The sequence below is a fragment of the Nicotiana sylvestris genome, chromosome 12 (genome assembly GCF_000393655.2).
Source record: "Nicotiana sylvestris chromosome 12, ASM39365v2, whole genome shotgun sequence".
Taxonomy (NCBI): domain Eukaryota; kingdom Viridiplantae; phylum Streptophyta; class Magnoliopsida; order Solanales; family Solanaceae; genus Nicotiana; species Nicotiana sylvestris.
Genome location: NC_091068.1, coordinates 10199139 through 10220357, shown reverse-complemented (window position 1 = coordinate 10220357; position 21219 = coordinate 10199139). Strand labels below are relative to the sequence as shown.

The 21219-nt window shown below is 35.6% G+C and overlaps 2 protein-coding genes across 3 annotated transcripts; both read left to right on the top strand.

Moving 5' to 3' along the window:
* Positions 1-7978: 7978 nt before the first annotated feature.
* LOC104231703 (F-box protein At5g03100-like) lies at positions 7979-13351 on the top strand. Of its 2 annotated transcripts, XM_070165303.1 has the most exons (4): positions 7979-9006; positions 9495-9665; positions 11386-11536; positions 11658-12728. In XM_070165303.1, exons 1-4 carry the CDS (start codon positions 8089-8091, stop codon positions 11843-11845), a joined length of 1428 nt encoding a protein of 475 aa, XP_070021404.1. In that variant the 5' UTR covers positions 7979-8088; the 3' UTR covers positions 11846-12728. The 2 variants fall into 2 exon arrangements, with proteins under 2 accessions (XP_070021404.1, XP_009783055.1); XM_009784753.2 differs by lacking the exon at positions 11386-11536 and having other exon boundaries at positions 12649-13351.
* A 2004-nt stretch (positions 13352-15355) lies between these two features.
* Positions 15356-20842, top strand: LOC104231705 (F-box/LRR-repeat protein At3g03360-like). Its single transcript, XM_009784755.2, has 5 exons — positions 15356-15361; positions 15458-16141; positions 17680-17853; positions 19153-20489; positions 20583-20842. Exons 1-4 carry the CDS (start codon positions 15356-15358, stop codon positions 19459-19461), a joined length of 1173 nt encoding a protein of 390 aa, XP_009783057.1. The 3' UTR covers positions 19462-20489; positions 20583-20842.
* Positions 20843-21219: the final 377 nt, after the last annotated feature.

Sequence of the window (21219 nt, the reverse complement as noted above, 5' to 3'; positions counted from 1 at the left end):
TGGGGTGTTATATACACCCCCTCTTATGGACGTGCGTCCTTGCTAAGGTTTGCCCCACCGCATGGGATTCGCCTAGACTCAACACTGAGGTTTGCCGTGCCTAATCGGGATTTGCCTAAACTCAGTTAAACTCTGACCCACCATCGGCATGGCTGACACAAGAGTGGCTCTGATACCATCTGTAATAGTCTAGCCCGCTAGTGATATTGTTTGCTCTAGGCCTAGGCCCTCACGGGTTTAAAATGCGTCATTAGGGTCTAAGGCTTGTTAACTTATATACCCAACATCCCTCTTGTATTTTGCCGATGTGAGACTTGGTCTAAAGTCTGGAGTGTTACAATTTTACCCTCCACGCGGAGCAGAGGAGACCCAGGGAAGGAACTATTTTCTCCATATTCACTAGTAAATCTCGATCCATGAGATCGCAATGGCCCGTGTGGACCCCTCCAATCTCACTTCAAGCCGAGTAAACCCTTTCCCCATCATCCTCACCTCGTCGGCATCAAGGTTGGAGCCCATTTCATAACCATCCTCGGGGACACCCTTACCTCTTCCATCGGCTGGCGAAGAAGGAACATCAGCCGGTCACGAGGACGATGGCTTATCTCGCTGTAGAGGACCCAAAACTCCCATAGATGGACCTCTAACTCCAGTCTCGGCATCGAGAAAGGATACGCCCTATGCAGCCTCAGTTGATGGCGGGATCTCAAATGACAACTCAACGTCATCTTCAAGCACTACGGTCTTCATTTCAGGATCACCCCTTACGGAATCCACGGGATAGATGGCCCTATCATTCGCGCCCACCGATCTCTTTTTGTGGGAAACCAAACCTCTGTCGTTCGACGATGGCTCCTCTTATTCATCTACTAGATGATGCAAAGGGGAAGTCGGGAGTTATGTTGCAGATGTAGTCAATGACCGAGCAGACCTAGCCGCAGGAGGAAAAGGAATAGAAGCAGACAACCTGGCAGGCCTAGTTGTAGGCACAATGGGAACAAATTCCGAAGAAGAAGCAACCTTCCTCTTACGAAATACAGAAGGAGGAGCCCTCGGTCTCCTCGAAGATCCTCAAGATGAAAAAGAAAGATTAAAAAATTGTCACATCCGATACAAAACTATAAAGAGTAAGCATTCATGAGGTCAAAATAGTATAGATAAAAATAGATGAACTCATTGGTCACGGAAGACGCAGGCTCGAACCTCTTAAGAAAGGTCGACCATTCACGAATCCTCAATGTGTGAGGAAAAACCTGGCTGACCAAGTAATGAGTGTCCCCGACCAAAGGAGGGGGGCGCAGTCTCGGCTGCACGAAGAAGGGACAGAACGTCAAACTACGACTAAAACAGGCGAAACAAATGCTTGAAACAAAAGAGATACTTACGGGCGTAATTCCAAGTCTCATGGAATCCGCTCGCGCTGGCCACCATGTCTACGGTTTTGACGAAAAATAGTTGAGCCAGAAGTAACGATTTTCCTTGTCGTCCATTCTTCACCACCAGATATTTACTTCCTCATTGGCGAAGGTGCAACATCGTCCCCTATATAAACTAGGGGCGAAGAAATGCATCGAATAGAGGAGTGAGACCCCGACACCGGTCAACTCCGCATATTTCGTAAACATATGGATAAGCTTGTAGATGTATGGAGAGAGTTGGGTCGGGCAAATGTCGTAATAACAACAAAATTTCTCTGCCAATGGTAGAAGAGGAAAGGAATAGCCAACGTAGAAAGTGTACGCATAGGACCCGCAATACCTGGAGCGGTGTATTTGTACCACATCACGCTCTGCTGGGATCAAATTGATGTGGTTAGGAATTTTGAACTTTGCCCTAAGCTTAGCGAGATCGACATATTTCATCGCTGACTCCGAGACTAAGGGCCGTCCTCATGCACCTTCAAAAAGTCGGACCTAACTTTTTCACTATGAGGGATTATTTCCTCTACCGTAGGAAAATTCTCGTCTTCAACGACAACAGAAACATTATCATCATAAGGAGGCATACACACCGCCAAAGGGATAGGGTCAGTTTCCATGCCAGAATAAGAGGATACGTTAGCCATATTTTTTAGAGAGGATGTTTTAAGTGCAGAATGGTTGTAAGCAGCTGGAATCACCGGAATCAGGGGAGTAGATACACAATAATGAAGCAAAGAGAAGACAATGATTCAATATGAAGAATAAAGAAGATGACACAAAGATTTGATATTAAGAATATGCAAAATACAAACGAATGGTCTCGTATCCTTATTTATAAGAGTCCAAGCATCAGGATTGAGAAATTAGGCCATCATTACCCAGCGCATGTATCGAAAAGGTAGAGGCACGAGAAACGATGCAAAACATCGGGAAAATGTATAATGACGCATGATGTCATGACGTCATTATGAATACGACCTTAAAGGTTGCGACTCACGAAAGGTCATGCTGTCATCTCGTCTGAAACGCCACTACTCGGCTTGCTTGCCCAATCTTACCAACCATGATAAACAAAGTCCGCTCATCAAGGCCATTTGGGGTCGGCCTTAATAAGTAGATGGACTAACTATATAGGCCAAAATCTGCCCTAAGGACATTTAGCGTAATATGACATTAAAGAAAGAGTTGGTCGAGGTCGACCAAAAAGCAACCAGGTTTATGGCCGAGATGTCACCATGATCGAGGTCGAGCATCCTGTAAAGAACAGTAATGGCTAGTGTTTGAAATAGGATATTAAAGAGAATATTCTATCGATATTCTCTGCACTTGTACTATTAAAGTTTGTTAGAGACATGTCTCGTATAAATAGAAAAAAAGATAATGGGATAGGGAATGTAATATTCACTTGATAAGAACACCTTTTAGAGAAGATTCTCTCTAGCAAAGATACAAACTTTACCTTTTCATCAATATTCTTACTCACATTATTCCATACTTTTTCATCGGAAGAATAGTTCGAATATTTTAAGAGTTGTCTGTCACTCACATTGTTAGGAGGAACAATCATCTACCTCATTCATTATTGGGTGAATCACTCTCCTTATTTACTTAAATGTCATTTATTGCTAGTTACTCCTCCATTATTGTTCATACCTTTTAGAATATTAAGTGCATGTTATTTTCAATCTCTCATTGACTCTGTCTTACATTATCCGTGTTTTTAAGATCTATATCTAGAGATATTATTATTAACTAAGTTTAGCCCTTTATTACATAAAAATAATAGTTTAACCAAAAGTTTATACTTTTTGGTCAAACAACTAGTTGTTACTTATCTTGTAAGTAATAGTTTGAATTCACCTTGTAATTCCGTTTTCCATTTCTCCTCCCCGCTCTTATATGTATGTAATATTTATAATTAAAAAATAGAATAACAAAGAAAAATAATAATAACAACTAGAGGCAGATCTAGCTCGTAATTTATGGGGTTTATGAGAATCTAGTAGTTGTGAATCAATTGCTATTATTATATATTGATATGAGATTGCTGTAAGAATTCATAAACTTCAAATTCTATATTTCCCTCTAAATTAACAACTATGCTTTAGTTCCCCAAAATATTTATTGAGTCATTTTATTTATTATAAATGTCTTCGGGTGTTTTCTGAGGTGCATTCTTCTTCATAAATTAACTCCTGAAAGATCTTTTTTTGACGTTAAAGTTCATATGGAGGACCATTATATTGTTTGCTATAATACCAATACAATCTCTCTTGTGTGCAAAGTGAGATACTCAATGTGGCATTCTTTGATTGGTCAAGAAATTTTTAAAACAAAATAAAATTTAAAATTTGTGATCTAAATTTTGATAGAAAAAAAACACTAATTAGAATAAGAAAAATTCTTGCTAGTCCAATTAATTGGCTACTTGAACCTACCATGCTGCAAGCAACTCAAACAAGGGGTTGAATTTGAATACAATTGGCCTTATATATTGTCCATTCCTTTATTACAAAAATAACGACGCCAACAATAACAAGAAATTTTGTGTAATCTCACAAGTGGGGCAGACGTCACCCCTGTCTTGAAGATGGAGAAACTATTTTTAATAGACTCTCGGCTTAAGAAAAGATGACAAAGGAAAGCAGTAACAAGAAATAGTAACGTCAGCAAGATAACAAAATAACCAAAGCGAAAGAACCAACAAATAATAATAGAATTTTGAAAAAGAAATACAAGACTAACACTAATATTATTGGTCAGGACAAGAGAGACGCACAACTACCTATTAATCTTCTGCCCTAATTCTCGACCTCCACACATTCTTTTCGGGGTCATATCTTCGATAAGTTAAACAACATCATATCTTGATAATTGCAAAAAATTAACAGGACTGCAATACCATGTCTAAAGTTCTCAATTGAACTTGTGTGAATTCATCCTTGACGATAACTATATAATGTAGTCTAAAGTTTGCAATCATGTGTGAATTTAGACAAAATTTGGTCATAAAAATTTTCAGTTTCTTATACAACTTCCGTCCGTCATAACTTGCAAATAGGGTAAATCTTGCCAATCTAGCAAGAAAAGTTATGCTCGAACTATTTTGCATAAATTTCTTAAAATAATGGTATGTAAATATCCTATTTTTGCATATCTTCCAAAAATAAAGATTAGAAGGAACGGGCCTTATCTCTCGGTCACTCAAATTACATCAAATGTCCTAAAAAATAGATGGTCTTACTTTTTTGCCACCTGGTTGCCTCGTGAGCAAACTTTTAAGACCAAAAGTCAAAAGCGTTATCCATAGAGACAGTGAAAAATATCACTTATTAAACTTGAAGTTATGCTCATAGGACAAACGAAGTTGAAAAATATCCATTTCCAAGGTCATTCTTGTAAATCAACGCAAAAATTGTTGAGCCAAAGTCCAATTACCCCACTTACCCCTAAACCAAGTAGAAATGATACCAGGTAGCCATTCTAAAGGGTTGTTATTTCAGAATTAGTCGGTGCATCCTAAATTTTAATTTTTTAGTTTAATTTTTCGGGACAAAAGTATCTTGAATTGTCCTGAAGTTAAGATTTTTAGTTTAAAACTAGTATTAGTACCCGCGCGATGCGCGAATAATTAAAAAGAATGACCTACACCATAAAGTTTAATATGTTAGTGTTAATACCATCTTTACCAAACATTAAAAATATTTTAAGACTCTAGTAAAACTTTTATTTCATCTCCTAATAAATGTTCCATAAAAATAATGATACTATACAATTTGTTTGATATGAATGTTCCACAAAAAATAATGATGCTATACAATTTGCTTGATATGTAGCACGTGCCTAAGGGAACATTTTTGTAGCAAATGCTCATGACATATTGCAGTGCATTTTTCAGAAGTTGTCCTCTGTATTGAGGTTTATCACTACAAAAAGACATGGGTAAAAACTCAAGAATTTCTGGTAAACCCCTGTCACTAACATTTTGGAAAATTGAAAACCTAATTATGCGTAAGACACCTTACATTTCCTAATGCTTGTATTGAAAGTACGAAAATCCCAATAGTTGCATGAATTCGATCTCCCTAAAATAAAAAAATTGAAAAGAAATTTAAGTTAGTAAGGTGCATAAGTTGAAGAAAATACATCACAACTCGAAAAAAATAACATGTAAAAGAGTATGCACCTTTTCATCTTGAATAATTAATTCAATTAAATTAGAATTTTTGGTTTCTCGCGGTCTGGAATGTGCCATAATCTAACAACACGACCCTTTAAATTCCAACTCATTTTGGACATTAATATTTCGCTGATATAATTATAGTTTGGAGCTATAATTTGTAAAAGTTTGTGTGGAAGCTAAACCCTAAGTAATGTAAAGAAGCCAAACCTAAGCAAAAGTTATTTAAATAAAGATTTCTAAGGGAAGACAATCTAGTAAATCAATTTTTAAGTATATGAAATTCTAATATTTAAAAAGGTATGTGTAAATCAATTTGTATGAGTGAGTGCGCAAAAAATGATACGGATCTTCATTTTTTAGCTTTTGGCTTATTTTAATTTTCAACGTTTTTTTTGTGGTTAATTATAATTTGTTAATCACCAAGCCTTAATTTTTCTTGTCTTTTTTCCTTTGTCCTCTTGTTCATTTTTCAATATTATTTCCTTTAATATAATATAGATGTATATAAAAATATTTATTTAATTATTTCTTTCTTAAAAAAGAATACATACAATAACTGAATTATACACAAAATTTAATTAAAGATATCTATAATAATGTATATTGTTCGTAAATAAGGTCAGATACAAAGCTTGTACTAAATATAGAATTATTATTTCAACTTAAAATTAATGTGTAAGATACAAAACGAAATTGTATTGATTCTTTCTCAAAAAAAAAAAAAAAAGAATACCTACCATAACTGAATTATACATAAAATTTAATTAAAGATATCTGTAATTACAATATATTAGTCTGTTTACGTCTTTTTTTTTGTACGACCAGAAGATTCTACTTTGGTAATAAAAAAGAGAACATTTTAGTTTATGTAATTCTTTCTTAAATTTTTCAGTCTATTTTCTTTAGTATAATATAAAATGTAAGACAAAACATTTATTTAATCAATTCTTTTTAAAAAAAGAATATGTACCATAACTGAATTTATACACAAAATTTAATTAAAGATACTTATAGTAATGTATATGATACATATATTAATGTATATTGTTCGCAAATAAGGTCAGATACAAAGTTTGTACTAAATATAGAGTTATTATTTCAACTTAAAATTAATGTGTAAGATACAAAATAAAATTTTAATTGATCTTTCTCGAAAAAGGATGCCTACCATAAAAGAAATCCTTAATAGTATTATAAGTCGATGATCCTGTAATTTTGTATGGCAAGTGTGAGTAATCATATGTTGTCATATCACAATGATCTTTTTCTTTTACTTATTTTTGGACTTTGGTCCATAACAAGTTTTTTGAAAAGAATTTTTTCTTTCCATTTTTATGTCAGCAGAATATTTCATACCTTTTTCTCTTACCCATATTAACTCAAAGCATTAATTTCATATTTCAACAGAATATTTGTTATATGTAATATTACTCCAAATATGGTTATATATGTTCACGGACAACTCTATTTCATGTTTCATTCCCACCAAAAAATATTTAATTATTAATTAGATACAAAAGAACATCAAATAATAATTTTTTGCCGGAAACCATGAACTTATATATAATATAATATAGATATGGTGATATATGTTCACGGATAGCTCGATTTCATCTTTCTTTCCCAACAGATTTTTTATCCAATTAATAATTAGATACAAAAGAATATCAAATAATATTTTTTTCAATGTTATACAAATAGAATCCAACAAATAGATTTCATAAAAGTGCCAAGTGGCTTTTTCTCAATACGCCACTTGGCATAACCTCATTCTTCATTACTCTCCTTTTAATATAATATAGATAGATTGAGTAAGATCTTATTTTGTTGCTTGAATTTATTTAATTATTATACTCAATAAATTTTTAATATCATAAATAAATTTTAATTTTATTTTATATTTAACATAGTCCAAAATATAAATAGTCATAGATTATCTCAATTTACGTATTTCTGTATTTTTTTTTATTTTTTTCTATTATAGTTTTTAATGTTTAATTAATTTTTCACTTCCATATTCTAGCTAATATAGAAGAAAATCTATGAATGAATCAATATATAGATATAAATATTGATATACATATAGATACAAATATACATATAAATATAGATATATAAATTAGATTTGTATAAGATCTATTTAGATTATGTATAAGATTCATTAAATTACTTCCATTAGTTATATTTCTATTTATAATTTTTAATAATTAATATTGTCTTAAAATTGCCAAGTGACTTCATTTTAGCTTGCCACTTGGCTTAACCACATGCTTCACCACTCTTCTTTTAATATAATATAAATTTTAGGACAAAATAATATTGGCTAATATTTAAATAGCATCCTTGTCCAATCGGGTGACTGGTCAAAGCCCAATTACCCGAAATGCGCCCCCAACCCCTTGCGCACCCCGAAATCGGTGACAGACCCTTTGCTCTTACGCGGAAAAAGAAAACCCTTTGCTCTCCGAATTCAAACAAAGCTCCATGGAAATGCAGAGAAAAATCACGGCTAGAGAAGACCGACTTAGTAATTTGCCCGATGAAATTCTAATTCACATCCTCTCTATGTTGCCGAGGTGGCACAATAAAGAAGTTGTGAGAAGCAGCGTATTATCTAGACGGTGGAGATTTCTTTGGAAGTCCGTCCCAATATCACTCGATTTCGACTTCCCCATTCGTGAAAGCGAAAATGACAATCTCCTTTACCTGGCTTCCATTCATAGAGAGCTTTATTATTGGAGGAATTGCGAGAAAATACAGAAATTCAGGGTCTGGCGCCTTAGGTACGAGGATCGTTTTGCTAAAGATATTGATTTATGGGTACATTTTGCAATTAAAGTTGCTAATGTTGAAAGTTTTGCACTTGGAATTATCGATACAAATCACCAAAGATATGAGTTCCCTCAATTTGCATATAAAAATGCATCGTTGAGTTATTTGGCTTTATGGTACTGCCAACTCAACCCTACTGGTAGTGTTAATTGGAGTAATCTCGTTTCTCTTTCACTTGGGTCTTTGCCTTTGACTGATGGTGTAATGGAAAAGGTATTATCTGGTTGCCCTAACTTGGAATGCTTGGAACTGGATAGTGTTTCGGGCATTCATCGTTTGGAAATCAGCTCTGTGAAGCTGACAAAATTGACCATACGCAATTACCTAAGTGAGAATCCTGACCTTTGGCTCGAAATATTAGCTCCGTATATTCAAAATTTGCAACTTTCTGGGTATTGCATTAACATATGTATCCGACAGAGAAATGTGGCTTCACTTGTCACTGCAGCCCTTCATTTAATTTTTGATTTTGGGAATCACGACTTGGAGAAGGAGGGTAGCTATTTGAAGGAACTTCTTCACGGTATTGCCCATGTCGAGAATCTTGAATTGGGTCCATGGTGCATCGAGGTTTATTCATACTCTTCTCTATCTTTTTTGTTTTGGGATTTCTTACTTGCTATTGAATCATCACTTTAGTAACATTAACAGTTCCGCTACTTAGGATAATCTGATAATTAAGTTGGTACGTACTAAAGAATTACATTCTCATGGCCAATATGGCTGGACAGTGGCAGCACGTTGAATTAAGACCTTTCCAACAAAATTTGGCTGATGAGCACTGAGAATAAAGAGTTTTGCAATGGACAGAACAAGAAGTAAAATTTGGATTGATTTACATTGATCATACTCTTTAAATCATGTGAATGGGGTTTTCCAAGTGTTTAGAAGTCCATCTTTGAATTTTCAAACCTATCATGAACACTAAGATGTGGCAAAACGCAGTCATCTAGTCCAAGCTGTTTTATGAATTATTCAACAATTTGCATTTCATTTATTAAGTATGTCATATTTCCTTGTTTTGACATACTGCGGTTTATGTATATTTTGTTTATAAGTTCCTGTCCGTACTGGAGTTGAAAGGGTGGCAGCCTCCACCATCAAACTGGAAATTCTTAGAACTTCCAGCCTTACAACAGTTGGACTTACCTGGACTTTGCAGCTTTCTCCCGTGTTCATTGGATCTTGAGGCATTGGTCATTGACTGGAGATACAATGATGAAGAAAGAGTAAGTTTCCGTTAGACCTTTATTTTTGTTACTTCATGTTATCCATATCAAACAACTATTGATGGCAGAAGAAAACAATACTTATTCCAACATATTTCTAATTTTAAGTATTTTATGAAAATAATCATAGTTTCTTAAGTTAGACCACCTTAGTGATATATTTTATAGATAATGATAAAAGGTTACAAAGAGGGGGATTGACTGCCTTACCTCTTCAAAAAAGGTAAGACTTGAACCGGTTTAATCCTCAAGTAAGGCGAAGATTGAGGAGGTTTAATCTTTGACAATAGTGTAGGAGATAAGCCTCTAAGGAGTAAGCAAAAAGAATTTCTGATTAGGAAGACTCCTATTTGCAGTGTGAAACATAGCTAGCCTACGTACTTAATGAGCTTTACAAGAATAACGTCTGGCTTGTGGAGACTTGCTACCCTGTATACTGTTTCCATAAGACTAATAGCCTGTTTGGCCAAGCTTCTTAAATCAGCTTATTTTGAGAATTACTTTTTTCGAAAGTGCTTTTTAAAAAAGTATTTTTGGTGAGAAGCAGTTTGTGTTTAGCTAATTACTTTTCAGCAGCCATTAATGTTTGACCAAGCTTTTAAAAAGTGCTTCTAAGAGCATGTTTGGCCAAGCTGTTGGGAGGCCAAAAGCGCTTTTTTGTCAAAAGAAGTATTTATTTGGAAATATGAGGTGTTTGGCAAAAATAGAAAAGTACTTTTGAGCAGCAGTAGAAGCAGTTTTTCTGCTTTTGGGAAGAAGCTACAAATTCTAGCTTCTTCCAAGTAGCAGAGGCAGAAAATTAATGTTTTCAAGACAAAAATATCTTTACCATAAAATTATATTTCCTAAATTATCCCTTATTAATTTAACCTTTACTTTTTTTTTTCTCTACCATCTTTTCTTCTTGTTTCTATTTTTACCGTGTTTTTATTCTTTGTTCTCTTATTCCTCTGCGGAATAATCTCTCTAATATAAATATATCTCTTCTTTTCCCTTTTGTTGTTTCTTCTTTTCTTCGTCTCCTACTACTCTTTGAAATAACAAGGCTAATCACCAAATTCAAGCATTTTCTTCATAAGGTATATGATTCTTTCTTTTATAATATACCAATATTATAGGATCTCCAGTTTGTAGTTTATTTGTACTTTTTTTGCGTGCATGCATATAATATAATTGACACAATGTAATACTACCTAGTTTGTTATTTTCTCAAGAATTGATAGTGTTTTTCATACAGGTAACATGTAAGCATATATGTTCCTACCAATATTACTGCTTTTATATACGTATATTTTATATTGATTAAAATCTGTAATACATATTACTTTATATTTTATATTCTAAGTACATAAAAATAAAAAATTAGTTAAATTATTTTATAATAAAAATTTAAAATTTCTCTTTTTAAATAATGCTAATTGTAAACAAACTTTTATTGTCCTTTATAGTAATTTGACACTCCAAAGTAGTTTTTGAAAAGATTGGCCAAACACAATTTGCTTATTAAATTTTGCAAAAAGTACTTCTCAAACAAATTGGCCAAACACAAACTGCTAATTTTCAAAAGTACTTTTCAAAATAAGTAGTTTTTGGCAGCTTGGTCCAAGGGACTCTAAGTTTATTTTTCTTAAAAGTGCTTTTGGGGAGAAACTATTTTTTTGTGCCTCACAAAAAATGCTTCTGCTTCTACTCAAAAGCACTTTTTTTTTCCTTCCAAAAGCTTGGCCAACACCTCAACTTTGAAAAAAAAGCACGGAGAAGCTTGGCCGAACATGCTATAGAAAAGAGAACAGGTGAGAGCAGTATTCTCAAGTATCATGTGAGCTCACAGAAGGTTCTAACCGGGAGGCTCCTCTTGTTGATTATTGGAGGTAAGTTTTGGGCCTTTTTCCCAATTTTGAAGGAAAGGAGCTTCCACTTGTCAACCCTTAAGTGCCCCCAACTTCTCTTGGTAGAGTTAAAGCTGAAATATTTCTTCTCTGCGTCTAATAGGTGGCTGTACCCAGCTGAAGAATCAGCCACACCATTGCTTCTCTGTGATAGTGTGTCACCCTGACTTTTTCACTTTGAATAAAGTCTTTAATCTCTTCAATAATAGGTTCATAGTGCCAAGAAGGTTTTGCAATTCCAGACAACATAAAACGATAAGTGAGAGTCAGCTTCCACCCAAATGTTTCTAATACAATGTTCAGGATAGCATTTAAGCCCATAAGAAAGTGCAAATGCTTCAGCCGTATTGTTTGTTCCATGGCCCAGGGGGGACTACATATGCCATAATAATATCACCAGAGTTCCTCACTATTCCGCCTCATCCACATTTTCCTTGGCCGTAACTTCCATCCATGTTTAGTTTTACCAATCGTAGATCAGTGTTACAATAATGCTTGTCCATCAAGGTGAGTATTTCTCAATGTGTTCAATGAAATTGCTCTAGGGAATTGGTAGTTCAAATTCTGGAAATTTCAATTGAATGCTGCTTTGCATGGATTTCAGAATCTGCTTTTTAGTGTTGAAAGTTGATGGTTTATTTTTGCTAAATCTGCTGCAGCAGCATGCGTATTGTTCCTTTTTTGTGTAAGAAATTTAGCGGAATTCTTTTGTTCTCTCAATTTTATTTTTCTCAAGAAAATAGTCCAGCTTGAGTTACTTTGGCAGAAATTTCATGTTGTCACTGTCAAAATTGATTCTACGAGTAAGTCAATTCTACAGACAACTTTTTTGTAGTTGTAGGAAAAAGATTTTTAACAAGGGATGTTACTCACCTTCATCCGAGGAGATACATGATCAACTTCAATTAAACTTTGAAACATTTTTTGTTGTTTGTGTGTACCACTTTGTAACGTTTTCTAAGCACTTGACATGTTCCTTGAATCTTAAAATTCGTCACCTCTTTTTTCTATCCACAATCAACTCCTTGGCATTCTACTTCCGTCTAAGATTCTAAGGAGAATAACTGGCTAATATACCGGATTCTTTCATGCAGGACCTACTGTCAAGGTACACAAATGAGGATGAACAGATCAGGAGGTTTGAAACACGTAATTTTAACTGCTCATTTCCAAATTTGAAGACCATCGAGATCATTAACTTTCATGGACCACTAAGTGAAAATAAGTCGCTGCTGCCATTGGTAAAATATTTTCTCAAGCATGCAACTGTGCTTGAAAAGTTCGTCATTGACGCCATATTCAAAGAGAGTGATATGCTGGATCATTTCGAAATGACACAGGAGTTACTAAGCTTTCCAAGATCCTCTCCGCAGGCTTCTGTTGTCTTTTCTTATCGATAATCTTTTGCCCCTCTCGTTTGTATTGATTGCAATATACTTAATAGCTGTTACTTTATGTCTGAAACTGACACGAGTGGGTTGCTCTAGTGGTGAGCACCCTCCACTTTCAACCAAGAGGTTGTGAGTTCGAGTCATTCCAAAAGCATGGTGGGGAGTTGTTGGAGCGGGAGATGCCGAGGGTCTATCGGAAACAACCTCCCTACCCCAGGGTAGTGGTAAGGTTTGCGTACACACTACCCTCCTCAGACCCTACTAGTGAGATTATACTGGATTGTTGTTGTACTTTATGTTTGAAACTGGTTATGTAGCTGATAAACAAGGTTAGGATTGTACTTTTCAGTGTCCAAGGAGTTGTTGATATTTCTTCAGTCTAAGTAACAGCATGTTTATTCTCTAATCATCATGTAAGGGAGCCTTCTCTAATTGTTTTGGGATTTCTATTCTTATTGCAGAATCCTCATCTTTTTTTTATACAATTAAAATTAAGTTGAAAAATTATTTTGCGAAAATAGTATTTCAAGATTCATTACGTGTCCAAGGGCGTGTTTATGTTGGCCTATGTTATTATCTTAGCTCTTCAATGTTTATCTGGCAGGAGTTAAATAGTGTAAGACATATCTTGATATTTGTATGGGGCAAAGAAAAAGGGAAGTGAGATTACCCAAGCTTTGGTAGATCGAGTTACCCGGTACCTTAACATGAGCACGACAGACACTCGCTCCTTTTGATGGTTTTATTCCTTTGCTGTAATTTTCCTCATGTAATCCTTTTGTATGATCAATGCCTGTTGTAAAAGTTAGAGTGGCTTTTAGTGACATTAGCAGAATATCTTGTATGGTTTTATTCGTTTGCTGTAATTTCCCTTTTAAAGACTCTGAAATGTGTTCTCAAGATGAGCATTCTGGACACAAATGACCAATATTTTATAATATATTATACTGGAAAATTCTCATGTTCACAAGTCCCAGAAAAAATTCTTAGTTCAAGAAATTTTCTTCAAGATCTAATGAGTAGGGGCAATAAATAAAAGATACTTTCCTAGTTAGACTTTTGGTCTAATATTACTCTTTTCGTTAGGATTTCCCCCCCTTTATCCCTGATCGAACTCCAATTGAGGTGTAATTTAAACCATAGTTAAAAGTTGGGATAAAATTGAAAATTTTTTCCACGATTAGTGTGGTCATATGAAGTCAATGGAGAATCTCAAGCCAATAAGCTACGACTACATTATTTTATGATGAAGTTTTGCTAATCTCAAACGTAGGGCTGTCAAATCTGGCCCAAGCCCAAATAACACTTCCAATCTGTCCAATGTTGGACTGATAATTGACCCGCCCATTTGTTAAACTCAGCCCCTCTTAACCCAATCCATCTCAACCCAATTAACGTTTGGTTGATTTCTAGCCCAAATTGATCAATGAGTAATTTTAGGGGGTAATTTAAAATAACCAGATTTACAAATGGTCATTCAAAAATAGACCACAGTTTTAATAGTAATCGAAATTTAACCACTTTTCATGTAAAGATAAATCTGAACAAAAACATTGTTCAAAATTCGGAAAATACTCAGTATATTATACTAGAGTTCCAGCATAAGTATACTGGAACTCCAGCATAATATACTAAAAGTTTCAGTATAATATACCGGTCCAACATAATATGCTGGAAGTTCATACATATGTGCTCCAATCTCCAATATATTATGCTGGAACTTTCCGTGTGTTGGAGTTCCAGCATAATATGCTGGAAGTTCATACACAGGTGCATCGATCTCTAGTATATTATGCTGGACCGGTCTCTGTTGCAGCAAAATAGTGGCTATTTTTTAATGACTTTGCAAACGCTGCCTATTTTTGAATGACCAATCCGAAAACTGGCTAGCACGTGCTATTTTTACGTAATTTTACCAAAATATCTTAGATATGATTTGTTTTTGTTAATATGACCATAACAAAAGAAAAATAGTCTTATTTAGTAATTATAAAAAAATAAAATATATTAATTAAAGCAAAAATAAAACATATTAATTAAAGCTCGATAAGAATTTGGCGGATTGTGCTATCCTCAAATTTTAGTCCAACCAGACCTAGACGATGAAATTTTTAACCAAACCCAGTTAGCCGACTCCACTTACCCAATGGACCGACTGGTCAAAGCCCAATAATTACCCGAAATTCGCCCCTCCACCCCTCAGGCGCATCCCCTAAACTTCCATTTGCTCTCCAAATTCAAACAGCAAGCTCCCTCAAGTGAAAGTTGGACTCATGGAAATGCAGATGGAAATCACGGCTAGAGAAGACCGACTCAGTAATTTGCCCGACGCAATTCTAATTCACATCCTCTCTATGTTGCCGGGGTGGCACAATAAAGAAGTTGTGAGAAGCAGCGTATTATCTAGACGATGGAGGTTTCTTTGGAAGTCCGTCCCAATATCACTCCATTTTGACTTCCCCATTTGTGAAAGCGAAAATGAAAATCTCTTTTACCTGACTTCCATCCATAGAGAGCTTTATTATTGGAGGAATTGCCAGAAATCCGATCATTCAGGGTCTGGCGCCTTAGGTACGAGGATCGATTTGCTAAAGATACTGATTTGTGGGTACATTTTGCAATTAAAGTTGCCAGTGTTGAAAGTTTTGAACTTGGAATTATCGATACGAATCGCCAAAGATATGAGCTTCCTCAATTTGCATATAAAAATACTTCAGTGAGGAATTTGGCTTTATGGTACTGCCAACTCAACCCTTCTGGTAGTGTTAACTGGAGTAGTCTCGTTTCTCTTTCATTTGGGTGCCTGGAATTGACAGAGGGTGTCATAGAAAAAGTATTATCTGGTTGTCCTAACTTGGAGCGCTTGAACCTAGAAGGTGTTGGGGGAATTCATCATTTGGAAATCAGCTCTGTGAAGCTGAGAGAATTGATCATAGAAGATTATGCAAACGAGAATAATGACCTTGAGCTCGAAATATTAGCCCCCTATATTCAAACTTTGAAACTTTTTGGATACTGCAGTGAGATACGCATCCGGCAGAGAAATGTGGCTTCACTTGTCACTGCAGTCCTTCGGGTTAATTTTGCTTTTGATGATGTAGAAGGCAACTTAGATAAGGAGTGTAGATATTTGAAGGAGCTTCTTCAGAGCGTTGCCCATGTCGAAAATCTTGAATTGGGTCCTTGGTGCATCGAGGTTTATTCATACTCTTCACTATCTTTTTTGTTTTGAGACTTTTTACTTGCTATTGGATCATCACTTTAGTACCATTTACAGTGCAACTACCTAAGAAAAGGGCCAAAACTTCCCCTAACCTATTCGCTTTGGTTTAAAAATATCCTTCGTCCACCTATTTTGTTAAAATTGCCCTCGCCGTTAAAAATCTGGACCATTCATGCCCTTATTATGACGTGGCAATTGCTTATTGGTCAAAATTAAAAATCCCACTCTAACCCAAATCTAAATCTGATCCGTAAATAACCCACCCACGACCCATCTTAATCGTTCCAATCCGTTAAACCCTTTTAGCCCCTCAAACACCTGATTCCATACCCAACTCATGTTCTAATCGTTATTTAGGTTTCATTTGTCAAAATTTCATATTTTTTGTTTTTATTAATTTATTATTTGGTACCCTATCTTTTCCCTATGCTTCTTCCCCAACTTAATCACCGTCGACAGTTTTCCAACCAAATCACCGCCAACGAACTGTGAAGCTAATTTGCTCACATGATTTTAATTAACTCCAAAAAGCTACATGGTGGAACAACAAATATAACATTGGAAGAAAGATAACTTATTCAACCATAAAATCTTAAAATGAACTATCAATTTGATTCCAAAGAATACCAGATTTCACTCAGAAAATTGATTTTACAAAAAAAATATCAATTTAGAAATTAAATTAAGACCGAAAAATCTGAGTGGGAGAGGGAGATCCGTGGGTGTTGAAAGGTGAAGATCTGAAAGTTGAAAACGATGGTGGTCCTCTATCGGCAATGGTGAGTTATTGTGCTTTAGTCATGGAGGAGGATGATTAGAGAAAATGTGGAGTGGGAGGGTAGGGATGGAAGAGGAGAAGTTGAGAGGTGAAGTTAGGACATTTTAAAAAGCGGGTCATGGGTCGGGTATGGATGTTTTGGGTCATGGGGTGGGCTAATTAGTGGATGTGCGGTTTAATTTAAGCCAATAGGAAATTGACACATAATAAGTAATAAAAAATTTTCTTAATCAAAACAGGGCCTTTAGTTTCTAGGGATAAATGGGCCAGATTTTTAATGGTGAGAGCAGTTTTAACAAAATAGGTGGATGAGGGGTATTTTTAAACCAAAGCGAATAGGTTAGGGGCAGTTTTGGCCCTTTTCCATAGGTAATAAAGAATTATATTCTCATGGCCATTTGGTTGAACACTCGCAGCAGATTGAAGCAAGACCTTTGAACAAAAATTTTGGCTGAACGCTCCGAATAAAGAGTTTGCAATGGACAGAACAACATGTAAAATTTGGATTGATTTACATTGATCATACTATTTAAATCATGTGAATGGGTTTTTCCAAGTGTTTAAAAGTCCATCTTTGAATTTTCAAACCAACCATGAGCAATTGGATGTGGCAAAACGCAGTCGTGTAATCCAAGCTGCTTTTATGAATTATTCAACAGTTTGCATTTCATTTGTTAAGTATGTCATATTTTCTTAATTTGACATAATATGGTTTACCTATTTTGTTTATAAGTTCCTGTCCATTCTGGAGTTGAAAGGGTGGCATCCTCCACCATCAAGCCGGAAATTCTTAAAACTTAATGCAGCCTTAGAACAGTTGGACTTCCCTGGAGTTTGCAGCTTTCTACAGAGTTCATCGGATCTTGAGACATTGGTCATTGACTGGTGGTACGATTATGAAGAAAGAGTAAGTTTCCGTTAGACCTTTTTTTTCTTACTTCATGTTATCCATATCAAGCAACTATTGATGGAAGAAGAAAATGATTTTTGTATCAACATATTTTTAAGCTTAAGTACTTTAGGAAAATAATCATGATTTTTTTAATTTAGACCACCTTAATCTTAAGTACTTTAGGAAAAGAGGTAAGCTTTAGGTTTTTTTCCGGATTTTGGAGGAAAGGAGCTGCCACTTGTCAACCCTTAACTGCCCTCTAGCTTCTCTTGGTAATGAGTTAAAGCTGAAGTATTCTCTGTGTCCAAAAGGTGACTGTATCCAGCTAAAGAATCAGCCACACCATTGGCTTTTCTGTGACAATGTGTCACCTTGATTTCTTCACTCTGAATCAACTCTTTAATCTCTTCAATAATAGGTTCATAATGCCAAGAAGATTTTGCAACTCACATTCACGATAAGTAAGAGTCAGCTTCCACCCAAATGTTTCTAATACAATATTCAAGACACCTTGTAAGCACATAGGAAAGTGCAAATGCTTCAGTGATTTAGTTTGTCCATGGCATAGTGGGACTGCATATGCCAATAATAATATCACCGAAAGAGTTCTCGCCATGCCACCTGGTCAACATTGTCCTTGTCCACAACTGCCATCCACGCCTAGTTTTACTACCGATCTTAGATCAGTGTTGCACTATTTTACAATAATGCTTGTCCATCGAGGTGAATATTTCTCAATGTGTTCAATGAAATTGCTCCAGGGAATTGGTAGTTCAAATTCTGGAAATTTCAACTAATGCTGCTTTGCATGGATTTCAAAATCTGCTTTTTAATGTTGAAAGTTGATGGTTTCTCTTTGCTAAATCTGCTGCAGCAGCTTGCTTATTGTTTCATTTTTGTGTAAGACATTTAGCGGAACTCTTTTTTTCTCTCAATTTATTTTTCTCAAGAACATAGTCCAACTTGTGCTGCTTTGGCAGAAATTTCATGTTGTTACTATCTAAATTGATTCTATGAGTAACTCAATTCTATAGTCTAGCTTTTTTTGTAGTTGTAGGAAAAAGTTTTTTAACAAGGGATAGTACTCAGCTTCACCGAGGTGATACAAGATCAACTTCAATGAAGCTTTAAAACTTTTTTTTTTGTTGTTTCTGTATACCACTTTGTAACATTTTCCAAGCACTTGACATGCTCCATGAATTTAAAAATTCATCACATTTTTAATTCTATCCACAGTCAACTCCTTGGCTTGCTACTTCCATCTAAGATTCTAAGGAGAATAAGTGGCTAATATAACGGATTCCTTTCATGCAGAACCTGCTGTCAAGGTACACAAATGAGGATGAACAGAGCAGGAAGTTTGAAACATGTAATTTTAACTGCTCATTTCCACATCTGAAGACCATCGAGATCATTAACTTTCATGGACCACTTAGTGAAAATAAGTCTCTTCTTCCATTGGTGAAATATTTTCTCAAGCATGCAACTGTGCTCGAAAAGTTCGTTATTGACGCCATATTCGGAGGGAGTGATGTGTCTCCGGATTATGTTAAAATGACACAGCAGTTCCTAAGCTTTCCAAGATCCTCTCCGCATGCTTCAGTTGTCTTTTCTTATCAATAATCTTTGGCCCCTCTCGTTTGCATTGATTGCAACATACTAAACAGCTGTAACTTTATGTTTGAAACTGGTTTATAGCTGATAGACGAGGTCAGGATTGTACCTGTCAGCATCCAAGGAGTTGTTAATTGTTGTTCATGTCTAAGTAACAGTGTGTTTATTCTGTGATCATCTCTTAAGAAAGCTTGCTCTAATTTTTTTGTGATTTCTATTCATATTCCTGAATCTTGATAATGTTTTTATACTATGAAAATTTTAGTAAAAATCATTTTGCGAAAATAGTATATCATGATTCATTATGTGTTCAAGGACATACTTCTTTGCCTATGTTATTTTTATTTGGTGCCAATGAAACTTTAAAGTATTTTAGTTCTCCACCAACCTTCCGCCAATTAGAATAGTTTCTTTTCTCAATGAAAAACTGGAGGGAGATTGTGAGGAGGATTAGCCCCTCTATCTCCACAAGGTAGGGGTAAGGTCTGCGTACACACTACCCTCCACCGACCCCACTATGTGGGATTATACTGAGTATGTTGTTGTTATTGTATTGTGAGGAGGATTCTTGCTCCAGGAGTTCCCCTCACTAAAGAAGGTGCTCACATGGATTACTTAGTAGTTAGAGTATTTTGATCGTCCAATATTATGAGCTTCCTAGAATAGAGCCCCTTGATATTGAATTCTGGTGCAATTCCCAGAGCATCTAGCGAGATCTCTTTCCATATCAAGAATATCCGCAGGCAGGGACGTCGCACCTGTTATGGAGCCAATCCAGTTGGACGTATCTCAGATTGCTGCTGTGACCAGTCGACCAAGTCAATGTCCAAGCATTTCGGATGGTTCAGAGTCCCAGGTGTCTGAGCACAGCCCCTCCGAGAATGCTGCAAGACGTTCTGCCAATGAGGGGAGAAGACCCCTATGGTCATTTTTCAATACTATTAATAGATCTGAATCAAAAGTGGTAGACATTGAGAATCAAGTCTTTCCAGAGTATGTTGGACTTCCAAGGAAAGGAATCTGGACTTTGGGGAGAGGTAACTTTGTTGTTGAAGTTTAACTAATTTTTCATTGTAATCCCTATCGGGAAGTAAGAAAGCTAATGCAGCTTTGGCTTCTTAATTTAACAGGAAGGAGAAAACCCCGACAGAATTGTGAATTCAGACCTGAATTTTACTGGGAAACTTTGTCTGCATGCAAGCAATGGAACCACACAGGTCTATATTAGTGGCTGAGAGATAACTAAACTGGAACTTAAGGTTCTGAAGTTATGTTGTTTGTACTACAACTAAGTTTCCGTTCATATTTTGGGGCAATAACTTGTCCTAGAACCATTACTGTCCACTATTTAAATCCTAAGCTAATGGTTACCTTCTAATTACTATCCAAAGTTTATGTCTTTGCACTTGAAGTTTTCCTGTTTTTACGTGGTGAAAGATATCTCCTCTTTTTTACTTGAAGTTTATGTCGCTTATTGTCATGCTGTTTCTTTTATGGATATCTTTCACCAAGTGTTTCTCGAACTGAGGGTCTATCTGAAACAGCCTCTCTACCCCCTCGGGTAGAGGTAAGGTCTGCGTACACACTACCCTCCTCAGACCCCACTTATGGGACTTTACTAGGTCGTCGTCGTTGTTGTTGTTTCACCAAGTTTTGGTTGCAGCATTAATTTTTTCTTACCCTATTACTGCTGCAATCAGTTGTTCTTGGTTTGTCCTTCAAAAATGTTGGCTAGTTTTAGGGATATGCTGTGAAGTTACTGAAATA